The sequence below is a fragment of the Ammospiza nelsoni genome, chromosome 7, assembly GCF_027579445.1.
Source record: "Ammospiza nelsoni isolate bAmmNel1 chromosome 7, bAmmNel1.pri, whole genome shotgun sequence".
In the NCBI taxonomy this organism is placed as follows: Eukaryota; Metazoa; Chordata; class Aves; order Passeriformes; family Passerellidae; genus Ammospiza; species Ammospiza nelsoni.
Window position 1 is genome coordinate 38,727,390 of NC_080639.1, and position 27,226 is coordinate 38,754,615.

General features: G+C 50.5%; 1 protein-coding gene across 4 annotated transcripts in view; it reads right to left on the reverse strand.

The window, feature by feature from the left end:
* Positions 1-26,892, reverse strand: part of CACNB4 (calcium voltage-gated channel auxiliary subunit beta 4) — a 46,887-nt gene extending 19,995 nt beyond the window's left edge. For all 4 annotated transcript variants that reach the window (XR_009418764.1, XR_009418763.1, XM_059475639.1 and 1 more), the window contains exons 1-3: positions 26,737-26,892; positions 2,939-3,058; positions 2,565-2,687 (exon numbers count right to left, since the gene is read on the reverse strand). Coding sequence is in view for 2 of the 4 variants with exons in the window: in XM_059475639.1 (XP_059331622.1) it covers positions 2,565-2,687; positions 2,939-3,058; positions 26,737-26,781 (288 nt within the window). In the remaining 2 variants the exon portion in view is untranslated. The remainder of the gene's footprint in view (positions 1-2,564; positions 2,688-2,938; positions 3,059-26,736) is intronic.
* Positions 26,893-27,226: the final 334 nt, after the last annotated feature.

Below are 27,226 nucleotides of genomic sequence, written 5' to 3' on the forward strand. Positions count from 1 at the left end.
GAAAAAGCCATCACAGAGATCTCATCTTCGAGATATCCCTGCTCCTGGCTCCACATTTGCAGGCACTTCAGCTCCTGCAGGAACACAGAAACACCCAGGCCCTGCTGTCAAAGGTGCAGCAGTGCCTGGGGATGGCTCTGCAACACAGAGACCCAGCCCTGAAAAATAAATGGGTTTTTATCAACCTAGATTTCTGAGCATGAACCCAATCATAAATATGAACATGTAATAAAAACTAAGGGAATGCAACTCTCATACCTTGAAAAACCTCTTTATCCTCTTTTATATATTTAGGCAAGAGGTTCCAGTTGATCATTCCAACTAAGTATTTATTCCTCCTGCTGTTCTGACCTTGATTCACACAGTGGCAGTGAGCAAAGCTTCATTTGAAGTATGTTAAGTTACAGAACTACTTCCAGTCTGTGAACCAGACAAATCCTTCAGCATTCAGCATCCTGCTGCTGGAAATCGGTGAACTGAGAGGCTGTGGGACATCAATAGGGACAGACCTGGCAGTGTCCCAGGCCAGGCTGGAGCACCCTGGGACAGTGGGAGGTGTCCCTGCCATGGCAGGGGTGGCACTGGGTGGGCTTTAAGGTCCCTTCCAACCCAAACCAGTCTGACTCTACAAAAGCCGAGTTCCAAGGGCACTGCCTGCTCCATTTTGGCTCCAAAGGCACAGCCTGACCATGAGAATCTTTCTTCATGGACCTCTGAGTGATGCCTCCAGACATGGGATCAGAATCAGCCCTCTGGAGAGGGACTTGGGACAAAGGATGGAGGGACAGCACACAGGGAATGGCTTCCACTGCCAGAGGGCAGAGATGGATGGGATTCTGGGGAGGAATTCCTGCCTGTGAGGAAGGGCAGGCCCTGGCACAGGTGCCCAGAGCAGCTGGGGCTGCCCCTGCATCCCTGGCAGTGCCCAAGGCCAGGCTGGACAGGGCTTGGAGCACCTGGGACAGTGGAAATGTCCCTGCCCATTCAAGGTCCCTTCCATCCCAAAGCAGTCTGGGCTGTGCTGAGAGCACCTGAACACACAAATGCCAAGGCTGCAGTGAGGAACTCGGATTTATCTGCATTAGGTCATCCCCTCCCCTCTGTTAGTCTGTGTGTGGGAGGAGCACGTTCCCTCCCCTGGCTGCCATGCCCATGGTTCCTTCTGCTCTGTCAGGAATTGTTGCCATTTCATCCTTTAGACAGGCACACAATGTATAGTTTGGAGGAGACAGATGAGACATACAGGACACAGCCTGAAAATAGCAGCTCCTCACTCACTGCCAGAGGGTGACCTGACTCTGTACCCAGCTCAGCAACATTCCAAACCCTGGAATCACTGAAAAAACAAATCCTGCCAAGCCTCTCTGCAGCATGGGGAGCCATTCCCCAAATCCTGCTGAGCTCCAGCTCCAGGCAGGCTGAGCTGACAAACACCAGCACCCAGATGGTTTCCAGCTCATGTGGCAGTGTGATCCTGGGATTTTAGACCTTGGGACACAACTCATGGAATGCCAAGGCATGGATTTGGGACACTTGTCTGCAAAAATGTACAGGGCAGCATGACAGGAGCTTGGAGTGTGCAACTCAATCAGTGCCCTGACAATAAAGGTGGCCACGTCCAGGAAAAGCAAGATTAAAAACTGGAAAAAGGGAATTTACTGCCTTTCCCTGTCAGGGAGAGGGGGTGTGAAGCAATTCCCTGCTCCAGCACCAGAGGAGGGGCAGCAGCAGGTGTTTTCCTCCTGAATGTGCTCTGTCTGAGGGAGATCAGTGCTCTGGAGTGATGATGAACACGTGTTCAAAGAAAGACACAGATGAGCACTGAACACCCCAAAATAAACCCAAAATGCAGAGATGAAAAAGTGCTTTTGCAAGCTGCAAGCCTCTGTACCAATCCACAGCACAACAGGGGGTTATGCAAATGTGGAGGGCTCACTTCAGATAAAAAATTGCATAAAATATGCTCAGCATGCAATAAAATGCAATTTTCTCTACCAAAGCCCATACTCAGGGCTCATTTATTCCATTTTTTCCCTTATTTTTGCATCTGTCGTCTTCAGGATTTTCTTTGCTTACTGCATTATCCTAAGTGTTACTTCCTCTCTGGAAGGGAGCCTATCTGGTGTTTTTCTGAAGACCTGGCATGACCTGGTGCTGCTCCATGGAATCCCTTTCTCCTGCACCATCTCTGATCCACCACAAACTGTCTCTGATGAAAAGAATCTGAACCCACCACTGTAATAAAGGGTGGGATGTACTTCCTATTCCCTGAGCCCTGGGATGGAGTTCCTGCTATTCTCCTCAGTGCAATAATTAACTTTCCTCCTCCCAGCTCACTCCAATAATAAAGGGCATTATTTCCTTCCTGTGTGATGAACTTCCAACATGTTGGTAACACCAAGTGTTGCAAAAGGGCAGGATAAGCACCCCAGGGTGCAGGAACTCCAGGAGGGATGAAGAACCAGCTCATCCTCACTGTGCCCTCCTGGATAAGGCTCAGCTGTTCAAATCAAAGCCCTTGGCCTGTAGAAAGCCCTTTCCCATCCCCTTTTCCTGGGTTTTACCTCTTTAATGTGGAGGAAGTCCTTGGCATCGAAGGAGATGGCAGTGCTTGGGACAGGAACATCTTCATCCAGAGCCCCACAGTAACTCACGTTTGTCTTGACAGCAAACGCTACTGGTTTGGACTACAAACAGAAAAAAAACCCATCAAAAACACTGGGAACTTCTCATCCATAAAAATGCAGCCCTAATAATTTCACCCAGGCCAGCAGAGCTCAGCTCCCTGGAGAACATCCCCATTTAGAGGAGGATTTACACCAAGTTCCCCAAACACCTTCTCTGCAGATACTCTGACTGAACTGCCCAGGCATTTCAGAAGAAGTGTGGATGTCACCAGCAGGCAGAAGATCCTCCATGATCAGTGAGCAGCACACACCTTGGCCCTCTCCAGCTGGATGGCTGCTTGCTGCTCCCTTTCCTGGCGGATTGCTTCCCTGTCCTCTTCCAGAGACACATCAGAGTCTGAGGGTCTGCTCGTGTACGAATCTGCTGAGCCCTGAAAGGAAAGCCAGCTCACTGAGAAAACACTGAGGTAACAAGCAGAAACCCCCTCCCAGTCAAATTCTGAAAATACTTTACATGTAATTGGTTTCTTTGTATTTTTGGAGTGATTTTTACATAGACAAAAATGCTGAGAAAACCTCTCTCCTTCACTTTCTTACTGACACAGTAAAAATCCAGCTCAGCTCTGGGCACTGTCCAAAAGTCTTTATAATGTTCACATCCTGTTTGACAGCCTCAGACTCAGGATTGTCAAGGGTTAGGTCACATCAAATATAATTAAGGAATTATAAAGCTTGGTTTGAATCATCCCTCCCCACGAATATGCTCTGTTGTGTAAGAGCTTGTTCCCATTCACACAGAGGTTTCTTCTGGGCTTCCAGGGGGGAAAAGTGGCAAAAATGACATTATTAAAGCTGCTCAACAGCTCTGTATTGATATGACATGAAAGCAGCATGTTCAGGCAGCAGCAGAGAGCTGCTGGGGGAAAAGAAGGTGCTGCCACAGTTGGATTTTTGCCATTTTTTGGACATTTTCAGGAAACCTGGCAAGCCCTGAAGTGTGGAGTGGCTCTTCTCTTTGTAGAGACCAGCCTGACTCCAGCATCCCACTGGGGCCAGTGGAAAAACAGAGCTTTAACCTTGCAAAACAAAGAATATTTACTCCTGATCAGTCTGTGACTCTGTGTGTTCCAACAGAGTCACTCTACAGCATTATATCCTTATTCTTTTTTTCTTTTTTTCTTACATTGATTTATATCCTGCAGCACAGACACTGTAGAATTCAATATTCTTACTGTCCATGTAAGGTCACATATTCTTAAATACTGCTGTGAATACATGGCCACTGCTGTGGATCCACATCCACCCAGATTCTGCTGGCTCAGAACCACTGGTGACCCTGTGCTCTTTCCTTGTTCCATACTCATTCGGGGAAAGGCAGATTTGCTCCAGGCCAAGAACAGGATTTGCCAACAGGAGCTTCACCCCCAGCTGTGATTTTAAACACAGCAGAAATTTCCTTCTGGGACAGCCCACACCCAGGGAGAGCTGGGAAGGGCTGGGAAGATGCAGAGTTCAAGATCCTGAGCTGGAACAAGCTCAGCATGCCCAGGCTGAGCAGTGGCATCAGGAGCTGGCAGCAGCTCAGCTCTTCCCAGCTGGGAAGCTGCACATCCTGCTCTTCCTTCTGCCTCCTCGGGGATGGAGCAGAGAGCAGGGAACTCACAGCGCTGGGCCAGGCCTCACCCAGACACCTCCCAGTCCCTGAGCCCCTTTCCATGGGGAAATTCCTGCTGTGCCCCCCCTGAGCTGCCCTGGGCCAGCCTGAGGCCGTTCCCTCTGCTCCTGTCCCTGTTCCCTGGAGCAGAGCCCGACCCCCCGGCTGTGCCCTCCTGGCAGGGAATTCCAGAGAGGGAAAAGATCCCTGGGGATCCTCCTGTGCTCCAGGTGAGCCCTGCCCGGCTCCCCCAGGGATTCTGCAGCCCCGGCCCGGCTCCCTCAGGGATTCTGCAGCCCCGGCCCGGCTCCCTCAGGGATTCTGCAGCCCCTGCCCGGCTCCCCCAGGGATTCTGCAGCCCCTCAGGGTCCCTCAGGGATTCTGCAGCCCCTGCCCGGCTCCCTCAGGGATTCTGCAGCCCCTGCCCGGCTCCCTCAGGGATTCTGTAGCCCCGGCCCGGCTCCCTCAGGGATTCTGCAGCCGTTCCCTGCTCCGTTCCCTTCCCTGGCCCCGCTGCAGCTCCCTCAGGGTCCCTCCTGTCCCAGAGCTGTCCCCAGCCCGGGAGGTGCCCCAGCAGTGCCCTGGGGCTGTGTCACACGGGGCTGGCACAGCCCAGGCACCTCCTACCCACCTGGGCACCCCTGGGGCATTGCTGGCTTTTTAGTCACTCGGGTCTGCTGTGCTCCAGCCCAGCTCAGTGAGGGAATTTGAGCAGAACAGACCCCTGTGCTGGGCACCCAGTGCCCACACTGGTTTGTACTGGTGTGTGCTGAGCAGTGCCTCATTTGCTGCTGTCAGAGAGCTCAGGCTGAGGCAGAGCAGCTGCTGCTGCCAGGCCACCCCCGGCTGCTCTGGGTGCCAGGCTGAGCGGTGCCCGTGTGCCAAGTGCCAGCACTGGTACATCCCAGCCGCATGATCCCGCTCTCCCGAGGCTCTCCCGGCAGCCAGCGCCTTATCTGGAAGCTGCAGCCCCAGGACTGTGACTCACAGGGTGCTGAGCTGCAGCATCACACTCAAAATCAGGCACCCTTCTGCAAATAGCAGCGAGAGGGGCAGAAAAGGAGCCAAACTCGTACTGAATTTTGGGTTCTGTTTGAAATGTTTGATTGGAGACAGGATTATTGCCAGAAATATTGTGGAATATTGACAGAATATTGCCCAACAATCCAACACAAACACTGCTGTCTGCTCAGCACCAAGAGCAGTGAGTTCTGCTCTGACAGCTCCTACTTGCTGAAACTGCAAGAGGGAATGAGAGATACAGAAAGAGGAAAGCCATTTCCTATCTTTTTTTGTACACCAAGATGTTCCTAAAGGGAGAATATGTTAATGGAAAGGGTGTCACAGACATATTTTCTGAAAAATCCTTTCCTTAAGATTTTTTCTCCTGAGAAGCTAAAAAACCTCAAAAACAAAATATAAACAGTGATTGTCTGCTGCTGTAAAATACAAGTAGAGCTTTGATTGGTCTCATGTGGTTGTTTCTAATTAATGGCCAATCACAGCCCAGCTGTCCAGACTGTCTCAGTCAGTCACAAACCTTTGTTATCATTCTTTTTCTATTCTTTGCCAGCCTTGTGATGAAATCCTTTCTTCTATTCTTTTAGTATAATTTTAATATAATATATATAATAAAATAATAAATCAAACCTTCTAAAACAAAGTCAACATTCTCATCTCTTCCCTCATCCTAAACCCCCTGCAAACACCACACAAAGGGAGGTCAGACACTGGCAGGGCTGCCCAGGGAATGGTGGGGTCTCCATCCCCGGAGGTGTCCAGGGCAGGACTGGATGTGGCACGCTCTGCTCTGGGCTGGGGACAAGGGGAGGCTTTGGGCACAGCTGGGACTCGATCTTGGAGGGCTTTTCCAGCCTTGGTGATTCTGGGATTCTCTAAAAAGATCCTTTGATTTCTTTGTTTTCCCACTGCTTAGAGCAGCAGCCTGGTCATTTGGGGCCTGTGCCCACAGTTTCACATATGTAACATTTGAGGACAAATCACCAATCCCACCCTTATCTAACCCAAATCCCTTTGGAAGACAGAGGAACCTTGTGGGGCTTCAGTGAGTTCAGCTGACACCAGATTTGGCAATTTGAAAGAAACAGGCTTTTCCAGATAATTACATTATTCAAGGCAATTGAAGACTTGTTGCTTACTTCACAGCCCTTATACTTTGGGCTCCTGTGAATTCATTTTTTGCGCAATTTATTATTTATTTCTCCCTCTCTCATCAACTAATGTAATTCAGCTTAGCTAAAAACAATCCCAAAACCACCAGGGAGAAGGGTAAAGCAGAAGGAACAGTGGCTCTGCTCATTTTTATTCTCCTGCTCACTGACTGCTCTTGCACATGAGGCTGCTGGAGATGTGCTGAGGTGGAAAGGGTCACACAATATTCCTGGTGAAGGGGGATATCCCAGCATTTTAGGGTGGAGGAGGAGACTGAATCCTCTTTCTGGACACTACAACACCCAGCCACATCCAGCCTTTGTGCCCACTGAAGGAATAATCAAGCTTTAGCTGTTACAGCTGAAAAATAAAGACTTACTGAGCTTGCAAATCATTTTCCCCCAAGTGCCATAAATCCACAGCTCTCCCTCCATCCCTGAGGAATGCTCTGTCACACTGCTAGTGCAATTAGTGCAGCAATCCATTAGCAGCTCCAATCAGCCAGATGACAGGCAGCCTCTCCTGAAAAGATTTAGGGTGCTGCGGGTCCATCCCAACCCAGAGAGGCTTTGGGGACACATCCCTGCTCACAGAGAGCTCCTGCCCTCCCTGGCACTGCTGCGCTGTGGAATGAGCAGGCACTGGGCATGCAGGGGCTGTGCCAGCTCTGTGCCCAGCCTGCTCTGCTGGGAACAGGGGGGACGGCAGGGCACAGCTCAGAGCTCCCCAGGCACCCAATGAGTGGAATGTGGAGTTGGGATAATGTCCCAGCTGGGGACAGCCTGCACGGCCTCACCCTCTGTCCCACCCTCTCCCTTCCTCCCCAGCACCAGCCCCAGCTGGCACCTCCCAGCTTCCCCACAGCTGCTGGATACTCGGGCAGTCTCATCCTGCAAGACCCAGGGAGCCAAATAAATTCCCAGAGATCCCAAAGGTCCTGTCCTGATGCCAAACTCACAGATCACCCAAGCTGAACCAGAGTTCACTCTAAAGCTTTGAAACTGGTCAGGAGCTCAACTAAACATATCTGAGCAGACATGGGATCATGGAATCCCAGACTGGTTTGGGGTGGAAGGGACCTTACAGCTCATCTCCTTCCAGGCCAGGGACACCTTCCACAGGCCCAGGGGGGCTCCAAGGCCCAAAGCCCAACCTGGCTGTGGGCACTTCAGGGATCCAGGGGCAGCCACAGCTGCTCTGGGAAACCTGGGCCAGAACCTCAGCACCTTCCCAGAACACAGGTCCTTCCCAATGTTCCATCCATCCATCCATCCATCCATCCATCCATCCATCCATCCATCCATCCATCCATCCCTGCCCTCTGGCACTGGGAGCCATTCCCTGGCTCCTGTCCCTCCATGCCTTGTCCCCAGTCCCTCTGCAGCTCTCCTGGAGCCCCTTCAGGCCCTGCCAGGGGCTCTCCAGAGCTTTCCCTTCCCCAGGCTGAACACCCCCAGCCCTCCCAGGGGTTCCATCAGCCCATCCTCCCTTTCTCCCAAGACAATTCCATCACCAACTGGAGCCTGAGCTCAGAAGCAGCCCAGGAGTGCTCAGCCCTGTGCAAGCTCCTGGGAGAATGGAGGCCACGTCCCTCCCTGCCGAGGTCCCAGAGCTCCTGACACAGCACAAGGAGAGCAGGCAGGCACAGGCATGGCTGCAGGGCCATGTGCTGCCATATGCCAGGGATGTTCCAGAAACCACCCAAAACACCCCACAAAACCCACAGCAGAGTTAGGAGGCTCACTCCAAGCCCCAACACAAAGATCTCCCTGGTCCAGGTGCACAAAGCAGGTTTAACTCACAGGTTACTACCAGAAGTATGTCATGGAGATGGGGGCCACAGAAAAAAAGCATTAATTAATTTTCACCTGAAAACAAGAACCAGAAGTTGAGGACTTAAGAACCCCCCACATTTTAAATACCAGTGGCCACCACAGTTGGCGTTCACCTCACCCCAGCACTCAGGGTGGGCAGCTAAATTTAATTACTGGCCAGGTGATGTAATTAATTAAAAGGCAAACACAAACCAGTGGGGATCTCTTCCTTTGGCATGAAAACCTCGCTGTGCTGCAATGGAAACCAGGGCCAGGAAAATCTGTGTGTGCCCAGCAAAACACTGCAGAGCCCTGCCCAGGCTGGGGGAGCTTCCATGGGAGCTGCAGCAGGGAGAGCACAGCCCCATTGCCATGGAAAGGGGGGCACAGATCACACCTGCAGCACAGCCCCTGTTCCTGCAATTATTCACATCCCCCTCCAACCACAAAATCCATCCCAGCCACTGCGGTGTTAAACAGGGAGCTCCAGGAGCAGAGAGTTCAGTGGGACTTTTCCACAAATTCAAAATTATTGCCAGAAATAATGGCAGTATTTCCACGTGGATGTGGCACTGGGAGTCCAACCAGGACAAGGTTCAGTCCCCAAGGAAATGATTTTCCTGCTGAATCCCCAGCACACACACACAAGGCAGCTGCACAACCGCTTGGCACCGAGTTGGGATTTCAGAATCAAATGCTCAGCAATTATTTCCTTCTATATGTTTGGTAAATTTATTTAAGACAACTCATTAGGTGTCTCAGCAATTTGGAAATTACTAGGTAGTTAGAACATGTTTTTCTTCTTTGGGAATACTAATTGTTAGAAAATAGGGCAATTCTTCCAGCATTTCCTGATCTCTTTTTTCTCCCCTGGATTTCAAATCTTGCAGTCTATCTCCTTTCTCCAGCTGCCTTCAGTTGGGCACAGATTGTGTTGCTACATTTAAGAAATAGAGTTTAAAAAAATACTGGTAATATAGATCTCTATTTACTGCCAAAACACTCCCATCTCTTTTGGTAATGTTCAAATGAACATGCAAGGCACAGGATTTTGCTTAGCAGGCACTGCAGGTACACACAAAGCCTGAGGGAGTGGTTAGAGAATACATGAGCTGCTCTGAACTTTTCCTTTTCACAGGTGAAAAATCCAGATCTTCCCCCACAAAACAACACCCAAAGCTCTTTTCCTGCAGCCTCAGAGCCAAGGGACAGGTGAGGATCACAGCCAGAGGGACAGCCACAGGCTCAGGTGGTTCTCACCCCACAAAGTGATCCAAATTTGAACACACAAACCTTTCAAATTCCTCGGTTTTGTTCAGCCACAAAGCAGCACAGACCTGCCTGGGAACGCTCTGATCTGTGCCTCATTCCAAATGCAGCTTGTGAGACCTGGGACTGAATCCACACCTGAACACCTCCAGCCTGAATTCTGCCTCACCCTCTGCAGCTGGTGCCTCTTTTTCAGGAAAGCTATTCAGCAGTCCCAGGAGAGGAAAAAAGGTGCTGCTTTTCCATGATAAAAGGCTCCAAACTGAAGCTGACACGGCACAGAGACACTGCTTTATTTTGTCTAATTACTTCAGCTCTTGAAAGCATTGAATGATCTTCCCAAGGCTCTGGGGAAGCTGCTGCTGCTGGGTTTGATGAAACCTGATAATAAAAGTGCACCTGGTATCCTAAATCAGCTCTGCTGTGAGGAGGATGCTCTGCGTCTGTCCCACATAACACGTTGGGAAGGCAAGAACGTTCCATAAGTCTCCAGGAACAAAAAATAAATTACAAATACTGCCCCCAAACGAAACTCAATCATCCTCCCAAGTACACAGGCATCTGTGGCTGCCATATGTGGTCTGCCACAGCATTCCCTCAGACATGCAGCCTTCAGCCAGTGCTGGGATATCGTGGTGTGTTCCTAAACCACCCTCCAGCCACCCTCCTGTGCTGCATGGAGAGCTCCTGATCACAGGGTGGATCACTAACAAAAATGAATCACACCTCCAGCCAGCTCCTTGTTGCTGCACCGGGGATGTTTGACTTGGGATCTGCAGGAGGATCAGCTCCCATTTCTCCTCTTATTTCACTCTGTTCCAGTTTATCTCTATTTCCCTCTTTATTTCATGTAGCTTGGCTTGGTTTGCTCTGCCCAGGGCTCTCCTGTCACCAGGTCACCTTTGGGAGAACCGGGATGGGCTGGAATCTGAAATGCAGGGAACTTTCAGAACTTTGGGCTTGGAAGCCAAAGCTGAGAATTAAACACAGGATTTGGTGTGAGACCTTGGCAAAGGTTTCTAAACTTAGATGTTAGAAGTGAGAATGTGGATTTATAGTTTAAAGCAGAGTCAACTTGAGAAGAGGAAAGTTTAGAGTTTTAGAGTTTTAAAATATAGAAAAAATGAAAGTAGTTGCAGAGGTGAACAAGGAGTTCAGGATGCAGCACTGTGGGTTTGTGTGCCATAACATGATGGCTAAGAAAGCTCACACATAAGTCCGTAAGACAAAATATTTAAGGATTGAGTCAAAAGAATAAATATCCTTGATATTTATTGATATCCTTGCAGTATTTTATTGGTCAATAGATCCTTAACAAGTCTTGTGACTGAGGGCCTTGGGACCCTCTGAGCCCTGCAGGGAAGATGTGAGCCCAACTCACCCCTCCTACCTGTGAAAAAGAAAAATAAACCACAACATCGAAAAAACTCAGAGGTCCCATCTGTAACTAATTTGGAATTCCTTCACAAATCCCCGTAAGGATGACCTGTGCCAAGCTGGGACTGCTCTCAGGCCCCACAGAATCCCAGAATCCCAGCCTGGGTTGGGTTGGGAGAGACCTTAAAGCTCATCCAGGGCCACCCCTGCCATGGCAGGGACACTCCCACTGTCCCAGGGTGCTCCAGCCCCGAATCCCAGCCCAGCCAGGAATTCCCAGTTCCCAGTGTCCCACCCATCCCTGCCCTCTGGCTCTGGGAGCCATTCCCTGGCTCCCGTCCCTCCATGCCTTGTCCCCAGTCCCTCTCCCTCACTTTACAATCCCTTTGGGATTGTGTCCCTTTAGGACACAGAGAGGTGTCCCCAAAGCCTTTTCTTCTCCAGGCTGAACAAAGGAAAAATTTCAGTTTATTCTCCTGCAGCACTGGGAGAATAAACTGAAATTTTTCAGTTTATTAGCTGAAAACGATTTTTCATTTTCATTAGCTGAAATGGTTTTTCAACTTCCCAACAAATAAAACCAGCCCATCACTTTCAAGCACACAGAACACTTCAGTTCCCCAAGCAGGGATGTGCAGCACAAGAACCCTCAGGGTATTATACATGTGAGGAGTGAAGTGGAATTTTCCTCAGTGCTGAGAAGATCCTTGCCACCTGTCTGCTTTCAGTGCATGCTCTTCCTAATTCCAACAGCTAATTTAAAGAATATACATCTTTTTTTAAGGATTTTGATGATTACAGTGTCCTGGTTTTCTTCTAGAGTGGTGTCACCACTTCCCACACCATCAGGCTTTACACAACCAAAATAACCCTGAATATTTATTTTACTTTTTTCAACAGAAGTGGTTTAGAACGTCACAGAATCAGACAGAACCAGACTCCCATCCTCAACAGAATCACAGGAAAATGACTTTGTTTCAAATGTTCACACTGGGTAGTGAAAGGGAAGGAATTGTGACATGCTGGGAGGGCATTGTTGAAATGAATTTCATGCTGCTTAATTTAAGCCAAGCAACTGATGGAGTTTGGGCCTAAGCTGGGTATGTTGTGTTATGTTATGGTTTTAATTAGCTCCTTCCTTCCAAAAGCTTCCAAAGCAGGAGGCTTAGAAGCTGCTTTAAACACTGATAAATGAGGCTTACAAACAGAGAATTTGAATTTTTATTTTTTAACATTTTGTACATTTTTTTTTTTCCCATGATCTCTGATTACTTTTCTTGCAGCCAATCCTGAAATCACTTGACTGCTGAACGTACAAGAAGCTCTTCTGGACTGCTAGGGATGTCTCAGGAAGGAAAAGCCCTGATTTCCCACGGGCTGTGCAGGCTGCAAATGGCAGCTCCTTCCCCCAGCCCTTGCAATCCAAAAACTCGACGTGCCCAGAGCCCGGTACCAGAGAAAGGACATTCTGCTGTCACCTGCTGAGCTCATATTTGAGTGACACTTAACTGCTGTAATCCACCAGGGAGCCCAAGGACTTTCTGGGACTTTGCTGCCCACTGGGAATGCACAGGGATGGGGCTGGGAATTCAGTGGGGCCAATTCCAGCAGCCCTGGGAGCACTCTGAGCTCCCCCAAACTGGTTGGTTTTTATCATTGCTGCACAAAATGGGGGAAATATCCCCCACTGATAATTCTGTTGTTCCCATGTCTGCTCATACTCTGATATTGCTCCACACACTGAAAACAAAACACTGCTGTGAGAGGATTTGTTGTTATCAGTATTCCCAGGAGGTTTGTGAGGACCAGCAGAACACAGGACAAACAACCAAGCACCTGTTATTTTGGGAAATGAGAAGCAGCAACAAATAAATACCCAAGGTTTTCAAAAAACCTGGGGATGCCACTGGCAAAATAGTCTCTCCATGTATTCCCTGCTGAGATAAATGGGAAGGTGGTAATGATAGGTGGAAACACAAACCCACAAGGAGGGAACAGCCAGAACTCTGTGCTACATCTCAACTCCAGCCACTAGAAACCTTTTTTTTACATAGTGTGAAGATATTTTCCCAAATTCTTGTGACTTTCTGGTCATCAGGGCCCTCAAACCCAACCCATTCTGATGACTGACAGTAATTTAGAGAATTAAACATTAAAAATTCAAAGACAATTTTAAAATTTTTAATAACTGCCTCCAGTTTTATCTACAAAATGGATTCTTAATGAAATATCTTAGGAGAAACAATAGTTTAATATTCCTTCCTGCCAGCAACCAACAAGCATTCCCATCAAGAAAAACTCCTTTAGGAATCACTATGTTACTCACAACCCTTTTGATTTGGCATAAGCAATAACTGAGAAGGACCCTGGTGGTCTCATTCTGTGCAAAATCTCCTTCTCCATCACAGTTCTCATATGCACCAGCACACACAAATCTGCAGGAGCAAACAGGACAGCTTTAATCACCTGGATATTGTTTTTTGCTGAAAGAAGGTAAAAAAAGCCTTGTCAGGAGAGGAATCTGTCAATCTTGACAAGATTTAAACCTTTAAAAAAGCTTTGCCATTATTGTGGGATACTGTAGCAGAGCTATATCCGCTCCAAAAGAAAATGTCAAAGGTTCTGCTGGTGCCCTGTAAATCTGCACTGAAATGCAATCCAAAAGGCAGGGAATGGGGATGATGAGTGAAGGCAGAGCCTGGGCAAAGGTACAGCAAAACATCCAGCAGGAAGAAGGAAAACGTTCCAGGCAGAGCAGAAAAGGCCCAAGGAAGGAACCCATCCCAAAACGGAAGGTGCTGGCTGACATTACCCCAGGCGAGCTCCCCTGCACAGGGCAGTGCCTCAGTGCCAAAGCCATTCCTTGCATTTCCTAAGGAAGGGAAGGGGGAAGGATGTCAGTCACAAACCGGGCTGAACTTCAGGAGCTTCCAAATTCCCTTTCTGCCCTGAACAAGGCAAATCCCAGTGCCAAGCTGCTGGTGCTGGCCAGAGCCCTCCCCTGGCACTGCATGCTGGAGCAGAGATGTCCCGTGTGACCGTGTGACACGGAGCAGAGATGTCCCGTGTGACACGGAGCAGAGATGTCCTGTGTGACAATGTGACACGGAGCAGAGATGTCCCGTGTGACACGGAGCAGAGATGTCCCGTGTGACACGGAGCAGAGATGTCCTGTGTGACACGGAGCAGAGATGTCCTGTGTGACACGGAGCAGAGATGTCCCGTGTAACACGGAGCAGAGATGTCCTGTGTGACCGTGTGACACGAAGCAGAGATGTCCTGTGTGACCGTGTGACATGGAGCAGAGATGTCCCGTGTGACACGGAGCAGAGATGTCCTGTGTGACACGGAGCAGAGATGTCCTGTGTGACACGGAGCAGAGATGTCCCGTGTAACACGGAGCAGAGATGTCCTGTGTGACCGTGTGACACGAAGCAGAGATGTCCTATGTGACACGGAGCAGAGATGTCCCGTGTGACACGGAGCAGAGATGTCCTGTGTGACACAGAGCAGAGATGTCCTATGTGACACGGAGCAGAGATGTCCTGTGTGACCGTGTGACACGGAGCAGAGATGTCCTGTGTGACACGGAGCAGAGATGTCCCGTGTGACACAGAGCAGAGATGTCCTGTGTGACACGGAGCAGAGATGTCCCGTGTGACACGGAGCAGAGATGTCCTGTGTGACACAGAGCAGAGATGTCCTGTGTGACCGTGTGACACGGAGCAGAGATGTCCTGTGTGACACGGAGCAGAGATGTCCCGTGTGACACGGAGCAGAGATGTCCCGTGTGACAGTGTGACACGGAGCAGAGATGTCCTGTGTGACACGGAGCAGAGATGTCCCGTGTGCCAGTGTGACATGGAGCAGAGATGTCCTGTGTGACAATGTGACACGGAGCAGAGATGTCCTGTGTGACACGGAGCAGAGATGTCCCGTGTGCCAGTGTGCCAGGGATCCAGGCACACACACAGCAGGGCCTGGGGGTGCAGCAGGCACGGGTTATGTGCCAGTGGCTCCCTGGCACTCCCTGCAGGACACAGCTCACGGGAGCTCCGAGCTCCACAGTCATTCCCTGCGAGCTCCGGTGCCCTGGCTGCCGGCAGAAGGAGAGGCTCCTGCCCAGCTCGCCTTTCTCTGCCTTTGAGCATGAACTGTTCGTTATTTCCTCCTTTCCGCGCGTTGCCCGTGCCAGGAGCTCTCCCTGGGAGCCCTGTGGGATCGGGGCTGTTCAGCCGCAGTGGCTGCTGCGCGCATCCCGCTTCCCCCGGCACAGAGCCGCAGGATGATCCGGTTCCTGCCGCCCTGGAGCTGCTCCAGCGTGAGCAGGGCACAGCTCCTGGTGCTCCCCTGCCGCAGCATCCCCTCCTGCGCCCGGCAGGCGGGAACGCCGCGGACACCGCGGGCAGCAGCGGCAGCAATGCCGGGGAGGAGGAGGAGGAGGTGCCACAGCGCCGTCCCGCAGGGATGAGCATCCCCAGGGCTCCCCGCAAGGGATGGGGCACCGCCTCCCCCTCGGGAACAGCCAGACCTTCCTGGGACACGGCAAGGGAGGGGACGGTGCCCCCGTCACATTCCGTGGATGTGAGGACGAGGTCTGGTCTGGGCACCCAGACTCAGCTTCCAGCCCCAAAGGAGGATTTTCCCCGGCCCCACAGTGACGCACAGCACAGTGAGGGTACAAAATCCTGTGTCTCCTCTCCCTGGAGGCAGAGCTCATGTGCCCCCTCCCCAGGAGCACTGCCCAGAGGAGCTGTGCTGCCCCATCCCTTGACAGTGGAAGGTGACCCTGCCCATGGCATGGGGTGGAAGGAGAAGAGCTCTGAGGTCCCTTCCAAGCCAGGCCGTTCTGTGATTCCTATGAAGCTCCTGTCCCCTGCACATCTTTCCCAGCAGGGAAGGGCAGGGTGAGCACAGAGCACCACAGGCACAGCCAGGGTTCGAGCTGGCTCCTGCCAGACACATTTGTGTCTGCATCTCTCTGGAGCTGCCCTGACACAGCCCCTTCCCCACCTCCATCCCAACACGTGCACAGAGCTGCAGAAGGCACGCTGCTGACACCCCCAAATTAGTGGAATAAATGAGAGAAAAACGCGCTGAGCCCTGGGGAGGAGGGGCTGCTCCTCCTGTCCGTGCAGCCTGGCCAGCTCCCTTGGATCTGGAAAGCGGGAGAGGAGCAGGACGTGGCTCATTGCTGCCCTGCAGCCCCTCTCAGCCAGGCTCTGGGGCAGCAGCACCATCGCAGTGCTGGGCACAGGCACACAGGGACTGGCTCTTGGAGAAAGGGGTGAAAACAAAATGAACACAACCCCCCCAAGTCCCTCAGCTCCCCAGAGATTGCAGCAGGACCCAGGCAGGCAGGCAGCAGCCCCTTGGGAAAGCACTTTGCTGGCTGCCCTCCTCAAGTGCTGCCATGGGAGAGAGCTGCTTCAGCTCCAGCTGCTGCCAAGTGCCTCCTTCTCCTTTCTTTATTTTTGCAAGTAATGCAGCAACTGCACTTGGGTGAAAAGGCAAAGGGAGGAATTATTTAGCAGCTGAAAGGAACGTGCAGCCATCAGGACTTTTGGGCTGCACTTCATTGAAATACATCAGTGCAGCTCCTCTGAAAGCTACATTTGGTTTTATCCCTCTGTTCAGTTCTGGCCCCAAATTCCAGATTTAAAGGCACACGTATTTCTGTTTTAGATTGGTTTGAAAATGTTCAGCAAAACCAGCCTGAAAAGCTGTGATGCCTTCGGAGAGATGTGTTCACTGACAGTTCTCAGCAAAACAACACTGCAGTGTTTGTATTTATTTGCACTGTTGTGGTTGTTACTCTGAGAACACAGCTGGGATTGCTTTACCTGTATGAGATCAGAACATCCAGAAGAAAGGCAGACAAGCTTTATGAATAATTATATGTTGTTGTGGAATGTAAAACATCCAATTCTGATACCAAAGAGATCTCATACATCTTTTATAAATTAAATTCTCGCTTGTGAAGGAAGACACAAAATATCTGTGCAAAGCCACATCCCTTTGAAGGCATGCTCCCCCTCAGCAGGTACAGGCTGCATGCAGAGCAGCTGAATAAGAAATCACAGGACAGAGCCTCCTCCTGCAGACAGCACAGAGTCTGTGGAATCTGATGGGTTTGTGTGTTACATGCAGAGGCTGCTGAGAGAAACTGGGGCCGTCCTGTCTCTGGAGGTGTCCAAGGCCAGGTTGGACAGGGCTCTGGGATGGTGGAAGGTGTCCCTGCCCAAGGAACTGGGTGGGCTTCAAGGTCCCTTTCAACCCAAACCAATCTGGGGTTCTGAGAAAGCCAACAAAAAGGAAAGATTCCTGTGTGGTATATTCAGTACAGAGCAGGGAGGCTGAACATGCAACAAGGCTCTTAAATATTCTAACAGACAGAGCATCTTCAGCATCAGCACTCAAAGGACATCCAATGGCAGGTCTGAAGGCCCAAGCCAACTTCTCAAAACAACCTGTACATGTATCCAGCAGCAGTGCATGAATTTTGAATGTGGAAGGGGAAACATTGCAGTGCGTGACTCCTCTCCTCCCAGCTCCCACTCCCACTGGGTGTTTACATTGATCTATTCAAGGGAAATACCACTTAATGCATTCCTGGAATCAATCTGCTCCAGGCACAACACAGCAGCTACTCAGCAATGTACTCCTGCACTTACTACCACTCTGCTCCTTGGGGCAGCAAGAAAAACCAACAAATAGCTGTAATGGAAAAATGGAGGGGGGCAAAGTGTAACTCATATGTCTGTTTTTCCAGCTGTCAATACCCCTTCATTTTCCAATAAGAGACCAATAACACGTGCAGAGCTCCAACATTCCTGGTTTATGGCGTGCAAAAACATCTGGAGAACATTTCAACCAGAACAAGCACCACAGTGGGGATAAAGCTACTTCTCTTACTTGTCAGAAACTTTGGAAATAGATATCCTTTGAAGCAGTTTTGCTGTTCCAACAGACACTTCAGTGGCACATTTTAGTTCAGGTAACACCGCTCACAGAACATGAGCTGGCAGCCTGGCTGTGTCCCACACTGGAGAAACCCACCCTGAACGCAGCTGGACCTCGTGGGCAGGGGAGCACAGCCACAGAATCCCAGGCAGCTCCTCTGTGCTGGCCCTTGGACACTGATTTCTGTGGATCTGTCACTCCTGGCAGCTTTGCTCCTGAGCTTTATCACAGAGGCCTCTCACAGCTGCCAGGGGCTGGGCCAAGCTGCCACTGGCTTTTTTCCCTTGCTGAGATTTTCCAGTTATTGGTCAGAATTGAAACATCCCTGCCCAAGGGTGATGCTGGGGCTTGTTTTGTCAGGACCTGATGAGCTCAGCACTAATTGTCCTGGAACATAAACTTTTATCACGGTGTCTCATGACCTATATATCACAGATTAACTGGTGATTTGTCAGAACACATTGTTTTCCCAAGCAAGAGAGAGACATTCTCCAGGGAATCCACCAACCACAGTGGAATGGGGGTCACAATATTGCCAAGAAATCGTGCATGGACACAGCCCCTGGGAGGAAGCACAGAGCACAAATGAGCTGAGCAGAGTCCATCTGCAGGGAAATGTCCCAGCACATTGGGGAAAAACCAAGGGAGGATTCACAGGGAAAATATGGCGTATAATCTGGTATTTGGTATAAGCAGAATTCTCCTAACAGTTCAAACTGAACTCTCCCAGAACAGAAAGGCTTGTGAAGTTTTATATGAAGCACACTTCACTCCTCCAGTACTCAGCATGATGATAGGAAGTGGTTTTTCCTCATGATTTCTGCCTTGTTGCTGTAATAAATCAAATCCCTGCCAGGCTGCATTCCCCGTGCTGGTGCAGCAGCACAGCCAAATGGCTCCATTTCTGTAACTTATGGAGCCTTTGTCCTGTGGGACTGTTTAGGGAGAGAAAACCCAAACAAACCAAATCAGAAGAGCAGCCCTTTGTCCTCCTCTCCCCTGCCCTGGTGAAAGTTAAAACCCTCCTGAGGAGCAGAGCAGAGCCTGTGGCCATCACTGCCCTTTCTGAGTCCTTTCCTCAGGACACTTCAATCCCCTTCAGACAAGGCTTTAGAGAGCAACAGAAAAAGCAGATTTACATCCTGTGTTGTGCATTCACAAATTCAGGCACTGCTGCCTTCTTCCAGCTCTCCATGGCTGGCTCTGGACAGTGGAATATCCTCCAAATCCAAAATCCAGCTCACTTGATCAGTACCGTGGGGCAGACAAAGCTGTGCTCCACACACTGCACCTGAATGGGTATTTATGCTGAGATATGAAAAGGAGAAAGAGCATGGCAAAAGCAGACACTCTAGAGCTGAAACCAGTTCACTGTTGGCATGAAAAGCAGTGACAAAGCACTGTGGAAAAATACAAAGCAGGAGCTGAGGAGAGGCTGCAAGCAAACCCTGACACCACCTGTGATCCCTACGGAACTCAGCACCCCGCCAGCTCAGTGACATTTTGGAATTCAGCACTGGATTCCAAATGACCATGAGCACTTGTCCTGTTTGTAAAGCAATCTGCATTTGGGTAAAGTGCTGATTGGGAAAATCAGCCTCTCCTATCTTTATTAATGCATGCTCCAAGGGAAAGCCTCCAACAGCTCAGGGTCTCCCAGGCAGAGCATGTTTTTGGGAGATAGGGAAGCGAGCCATGGCATCAACAAATCCTGGGTTAAGCTCCTTCCCCTGTTATTTATCATTTCTGTGATGTGCTCCTTCAGCACCAAGAGCCACACTGCTCCCCCCGATGGCCCTGAGCCCGGGGAGAGCTGCTCCACTCCCCAGAGCAGCATTTCCCAAAGGCCCGGGCAGTTTGCAGTCAATCTGCAGCCCAGGAGCAGCCGGGGCTGAGGGCCCGGTGGCTTTGGCTGCACCCACAGCCAGCCAGGAGCTCAGCACGAGCAATCCAAACCAGGATAAAGCCACAGCTCATCACACACCTTGTGCTCCATGTGAACTCACAGTTTTAGCAACCACACCCTGGACCAGCAGCTTTCTTGATTGATCCTTGAAGCTTTTCTCTTTTTTTTTTTTTCCCATTTAATTTCCATGTGTTTCTGGTATTCCAATATAAAAGAAGCAAGCACCTCTATGGAAACAGCAAGCAGCAATTTATAAAAATGACTTATGAATCTTCCTGAGTGTTTTATTTGACTACTATACTATCAAATCACAATGTGGCATTTAAGGAACAGAAGATCTGAGTCACACAGAAAACCATCCTCACAAGAGCACAGAGCAAGGCAGGCATACCTAATGCTGTAGTAGTAGAACTTTGGGTATTTTAGGAGGAAAATCTGAGCAAAACCACCCCAGCAAACCCCCAAACAAAGCACCTTGCAGCCTCTCAGGCAGCCCTTTCCACAAGATAAATATCAGGCAGCTGATGATTCATTAGCCAAGGCAGTCTATTAGGGGCTAATAGACACGAAAACAGATTTGGAACTGTCAAAAACACACAGAAGCTCTGACCATGTAAAAGCCAGATTGCAATGAGAATCCAGGAGACATAATGGGCAGAGGATGATCTCTTTTTGTTGGAAAATATTGATTGTTGTCCCAATCAAGGCAGAGCTTAGCACACATTTGAAAGGAAAAATCCTACATAAACAAGCAGCAAGCAGATAAGTGCTTAGGGAAAAGATGCTGCATGCCTGGGTCCTGACATCCCTCAGCCCATTTGGATTCAACATCAGGAACTGCACTAATTGGAAGGGGCAAATCCAGAACAGTCAAGCCCAAAGAGAAGCAAGAGAAGGCTGTCCAGCAAACCAACAGCACTGCCAACTCCTCCCAGTTCACATTCCTATCCGTGGCAAAAATCCTTCCCTGGGAGGGTGGGCAGGCCCTGGCACAGGGTGCAGAGAAACTGTGGCTGCCAAATCCCTGGAAATGTTCAAAGCCAGGCTGGGCAGGCCTTGGAGCAACCAGGGATACAGGAAGGTGTCCCTGCCTGCAAAATCCATCAAGACATATAAATAAACCATCAGATCTCAAGTACCAACCTTCACCTTGACAATCTCGGAGGTGCCCTGTGGACATGACAGACCCAATAACCACTGACACCTTTCTAACCAACCCCCTGAAGTCCCAGGATTTATCTGGCAGCTGGATAAAGCCTCTGCTTGCTCTCAGCTGCCTGTTGTACAAAGATGTTCTACAGAATGAACTGGGTGCTGCAGAACCCCGCACATGATCACTGAAGAGACAGCATGAAAACCATTTTTAAATACACATTTTGATTGTTACTCAACCCACAACAACTGAGGCATACAGAGCAAGCAAAGCCCACCTTTCCTCCCCCTTCAGCAATCACAGAGGCACCAGACACAAATCCAATCAATATTTGGATATGAACTTCCCTACCAAGGTTTGTTTTCCTATAATCACTTTTTCTGCTTGAGCAGCACACAGAGATGTTCCTGTCTCAGGTGCCATGAGAAAAGTGTGCACTGGCAGCAGAAGAAATGGCAGTTTGGGGAGCAATGTCTCTGAAAAAGCAGGGGAACACTTTTGTGTCCTCAAAATGCTGTGCTGACCACTCACACAGTGAACAGAATGTGTTTCCCCACTATTCCCATCACCTTTTTCCTAAAAATTCCCAGCAATGCTCTCAAGAACTGTATGGAGCAACTGGAGACAAACCCTGTTATAATGCAGCACCACTCACTGTCCTGCTCAGGGCAAACTGGGACCAGTAATTACCTGGGTTGATCTCACTGGTGCTTAGTCCCTATAAACAGCAGAGGAAAGAGGAAAGACCCCTTTCAGAATGTCAAACACTTTTGTGGGCATGAATCCCACCCCAGGGGTTTGTCTAACCCTTGGTGACAGTCTGAGCTTGCACAGAAGGGCATCACCCCGGCTCACAGCCCCACAGCAAAGCCCTGCTTCCCCGAGAGCCTGCTCTGGTACCAGCAGGGGCAGGGAGCTGTGGATGCAGGGATGGGAATGGCCAAGGGAAGCCAGGCAGGGGTAGATGCACATAAAAGAGGTCGAGGAGAGAAGGAGCTCCTATGGCTCAGGAGAGGAGGATTTGTTGGGGAAAGAGCAAGCGAGTCAAAGCAGTTACTGAAAACATCTACTACAAAAGGGATACACAGGGCAAGCAAAGCCACCTCTCCATCTGAAGGGTCACAGACACCACGTGGACACCCAATCAATAGAACTTCCCGTCCTAAATCCCCGATGGAAGAGGAAGACATGAGAGAAATGCTTTTGTGAATGGCTGGGACAGGAGGGGGCAGAGCTGCCCCGCCTGGGGAGCGCGGGATGACCAGGGGAAAGGCACGGGGCTGGCACCGGCCGGCTGCTGGGGCTGGCACCGGTGCCCGGGGCTGGCACCGCCTGTGTGCAGCTCTGGCACCGTGCCCTCCCTCCATTCCCGGCCCCTCCCAGCGCCGCCCTGCTCCTGGCTCACCCCACAGCAGCTCCTCACTGACCCCACACTGGCAGCCCCAAGCTGAGAATCCCCATGGCCGCAGCTCCCCCCAGCCGCCCCATAAGGAGTGAAGCAGCCCAGATAAGGCAGTGAAGTATCCCCAATAAACCAGTGAGTATCCCCAATAAAGCAGTGAAGTATCCCCAATAAAGCAGTGAAGTATCCCCAATAAAGCAGTGAAGTATCCCCAATAAAGCAGTGAAGCAGCCCAGATAAGGCAGTGAAGTATCCCCAATAAAGCAGTGAAGCAGCCCAGATAAGGCAGTGAAGTATCCCCAATAAAGCAGTAAAGTATCCCCAATAAAGCAGTGAAGTACCCCAATAAAGCAGTGAAGTATCCCCAATAAAGCAGTGAGTATCCCCAATAATGCAGTGAAGTATCCCCAATAAAGCAGTGAAGCAGCCCAGATAAGGCAGTGAAGTATCCCCAATAAAGCAGTGAAGTATCCCCAATAAAGCAGTGAAGTACCCCAATAAAGCAGTGAAGTATCCCCAATAAAGCAGTGAGTATCCCCAATAATGCAGTGAAGTATCCCCAATAAAGCAGTGAAGTATCCCCAATAAAGCAGTGAGTATCCCCAATAAAGCAGTGAAGTATCCCCAATAAAGCAGTGAAGCAGCCCAGATAACGCAGTGAGGTATCCCCAATAAAGCAGTGAAGCAGCCCAGATAAGGAGTGAGGCAGCCCAGATAAAGCCTCTCACGTGCTGCCAAGCCTGCACCTGACACCCCCAGATCGAGGAAAGGTGTTTCACATGCCCAGGTGTTGTTCAAGGGATAAATAGAAGCAAACGACCCAAAAGGGGCTGTTCTGACAGTTCTGCAGGTGCAAACACGGAGCCCAGCCAGGTTTTGTTCCTGGGGAAGAGGAGTTGTTGCTAACTCCTGCAGAGAATTTTTTCATGAAATGCTGCCTTAATGGAAGGGTAATTTTACAGAAGAAAAAAGTTATTTCTTATGGGAAGGTTTCATTGAAGTTTGTTTCTGAAAAAGGTGGAGTCTTCCCCGAAATCCAAGAGAAACTCTGGACTGGCTATGGAGCAGCATTCCATTCTCTCCCCACCACAGACACACAACAGTGAGTTCCCAGCTGTGAGAGGTAAAACAAAATTCATTTATTATTTGCTTGCCCAGGGGATCTCCCTGCCTTAAGCGCCTGTGCTAACGGGCATTTATATCCTCTTGTGATCAAGAATGTGAAATGCTTCCCTACAAGCTTTAATTCCCAAAAGGATGACCCTGATTAGAGCTACCCAAAGAATTTTTAAAAAGGCCTAAAAATCAAAAAATCACAAGGCAGGACAACAAGCAAGGAGAAACCTTCAGAGGGAAGATGTTTCTCCCTGGGGTGATGCCTTCTCCATCCTTCTGTGCTCCTGACAAGGACACCTGTCTCTGCAGAACTTGTTCACTTCCATATCCCTGCACCTCTTTTCCTAAACCTGGAAATTACTTTTTGTCTACAGTCACTAGAGTTTTCCTCAGCTTCAGCAATGTAATTTTCCTCCTCCAAAAAGCCTCACACCAGCTACTGCATCATCCACTTCACGTTAATCATCACAGCTGGTAATGGACTAATACCGTGCACACGCTCATTTCTTTATATATCCATCAATAAAAATGGTATTTTTGCTTGTTTTATATATATATGTACACACACAAACACATCATGATAAGAGATGCTGTTACAGAAATCACAGAAATATCTGTTCACTGTTAAGAAATGTTTGTTGCTGAGCAGTGAATCAGGAGAGATTAGGTACAAATTTCACAGCACCTTTGCAGAAGTGAGCATGTTTAGTGGGGATCAGTGGCACTCACTGCCCATCACTCCTGCCTTTAATGCAGAGCCAGGACTGGGTGGGTTCAGGGCAAATGCCCACTCCAGGCTGAGCTCTGCACACAGGGCTGGGTGGGTTCAGGGCAAATGCCCACTCCAGGCTGAGCTCTGCACACAGGGCTGGGTGGGTTTAGGAGGACAAATGCCCACTCCAGGCTGAGCTCTGCACACAGGGCTGGGTGGGTTTAGGACAAATGCCCACTCCAGGCTGAGCTCTGCACACAGGGCTGGGTGGGCTCAGGAGGGCAAATGCCCACTCCAGGCAGCCGTTCCCGTGCCAGTGACTCATGGCTGTGCTTTATTCCCGGCTGCAGTCAGCAGAGCCCTCCCTGCCGGCTCCCAGTGCTCCAGGGGATCCCAGCCGGGGCTGCTCCAGCTCTCCAGCTGCAGGATGAGCCTCCAGGTCCTAACCCAGCAATGCAGAGCCCTGCTGGCATCTCCCTGCTCGCAGTTACTCGCTCTGCACCAGAATTCCAGCACCACAATTCCTTTGCCACCGTCTCCATCCTCTCCCTGGCTCCTCTCTGGCCTCCTCTCCTCTCTCTCATGTGACCCATCCCCAGTACCTGTTTGCCAGGCTGTTGTCTCAGCAGGCATTCCCAGGCCCTGAGTCAGGAGCTAAAATAATAAGGTTTCATGTTTTAAGCAGTGGTTCGGGAGCACAAAGCAAACAGACACTTGGGGAATTTTAACTGCTTGGTGCCTGAGCCTTTGGGGTTTATTGCCTCCAGTTTCTCCATACAACTGGGAGATCCACATTGCTTTTAAGGTTTGGGGTGTTTTTATTCAGAAAAGGGAGGTTCTCACATATTCCTGTGACTCTGGAAATTAGGTCTATTAAAAGCATTCTCAATTGCAGAGAGGCTGTAAAACTGAACCAGCTGTAAAACTGCATTATCATAAACTGCTTAACAGAGTATTAGGGAATCTGGAAATGACTTCTTCATCCCAGTCCTTCCAATGGACATCTAAAGACCAAGTTCCTCTCATCCATGAACACAGTTCTTCCAGCACACACCCTAACCCAGATGTTTGTGCAACAGGTGCCATTAAAACTGCTTTTCCCAAATAACGTTTTTGGAAGAGATCACCGGGGTTCACTGAAATATGAACTAAACCACAAGAAATTCCCCCTCCCCATGAGAAAGAACTTCTTCCCATGGAGGGAGGCCAAGCACTGGAACTCTGTCCAGGGAGGGTGTGGGGTCTCCACAGACATTCCAGACCCCCTGGATATGTTCCTGTGTCACCAACTCCAGGTGACTCTGTCTTGGGAGGGGGTTGGAATGGGAGATCCCCAGAGGTCCTTTCCAATCCCCTGGGATTCTGGGAATGCACAGAGTTGAGCATCTCAAAAGCACCTTTAAATCCAGCACAAATTTACCTGCATTCTCTGATGAACTTTTATAAATTACACATTTCTTCTACACCAACCACTACCCAGCAGCTCAGTTTTCTCAGCCCTAATTCTGCACATCTAAGTTGTCTTCTTAAGAGCATAGTCAGACTTTGCTGAGAGACATTAAACCAGCACCAGGCAGACTCGGGATGGAGAACAGCTCCCAGGGACTCACAATCTGCCTGGTTTACCAAAACATCCACCTGGATCCCAAACCACATCCCTAAAGGAACCGACACACTCATCTGCACAAGCCTGGCAGCTTGTGAGCAGCAGCGAGAGAGAACCCAAGGAAGAGTTAACACACACATACCAACAGGGCAGGGATTTCTAAACTGACCCAAAGCTTTCCTCATCCCTGCAAGTGTCCAAGGCCAGGCTGGACAGGGCTTGGAGCAGCCTGGGATTGTGGAAGGTCTCCCTGCCCATGAGATGAGCTTTAAACCCTCCCAACCCAAACCAGTCCAGGCTTCTAAGCAGCAGAGTTTTAAAATAATTGCAATACCCAGTTCGGAAGGATTGCAATACACAGTATTTCCTCTCAACATGGTGCACTGCATTAATGACAATTTTGCCCGGTTGTTGATCCTCTCTGCCTGCAATAAAGGGATGCTAAAACAAGCGAGGTAACACTTAAGAGGGATCGCACTTCCAGACCAACACTGACACAGGCAGGAAAAAATTCCTCATCCGAAGCCCTCCAGGACCCATCCATTCTCCTGAGGACACCACATCATACCATACATACGTCTGCATTGACGTACACTCTATATTATGTTGTTATCTATGTATTTTACGAGCTGTCCACACCGCCTTATGTAACGGATCCCTGCTTAATATGGAGCAGCGTGTCCATGGCCGCGGCAATCCCGGCAATGCCCAAAAACCCCCAAAAACCCCACTCGGGCACCGCCGGGGAACGCTCCCGAACGGCGGCGTCCGCCCGCGGCACCGGGGACTCCGTGCAGCCACAGACCCGTTGTGTGAGGGGTGCCGGGAGGGAGAATTCCCCAGGGAACCACGGCAGCCAGTGCCGGCATCTCCGGGGCAGCGCAGGGTCACCCCCGGCACCGCGCCCGCACACGGACACCCAGCCCGCCCGTGCGGGCTGCCCGCCCCGCGCCCGCCGCACTCACCGCCTCCGAGTCTTCAAACCCATGCAGGTACAAGTTGTCGTACATGGAGAGCCGGTGCGGGGCCGGAGGGCCGGGGAGCGCGGCGGCGGAGCGCGGTGAGGCGGCGGGGCCGAGCTCCCTGAGCGCTGCGGCGGCGCCGCCTCCCGCCGGCGCACCCCCGCCTGCCCCGCTGCTTCCCGCCCGCCGCGCCGCCGCCGCCCATTGGCTGAGCCGCGCCGCCGCCGCCGCGCCATTGGCTGGGACGCGCCGGTGCCGCCACGCCATTGGCTGGGACGCGCCGGCCGCGAGCAGCTCTGCGCGCTGGCGCCGCCTCACGGCGCCTCACGGGCTGATGGCGGCGGCCGCTGTGCCCCGCGGGCGGCCGACACGGCGGCGGACACTTGCTTATTTGTAATAAATCTGGTTTACAATAAAACAATATCGTATAGTCTAGAGAAGACTGAGGTAGGATCTCATTATTGGATACAAATATCTCCAAAATACGCTGGCG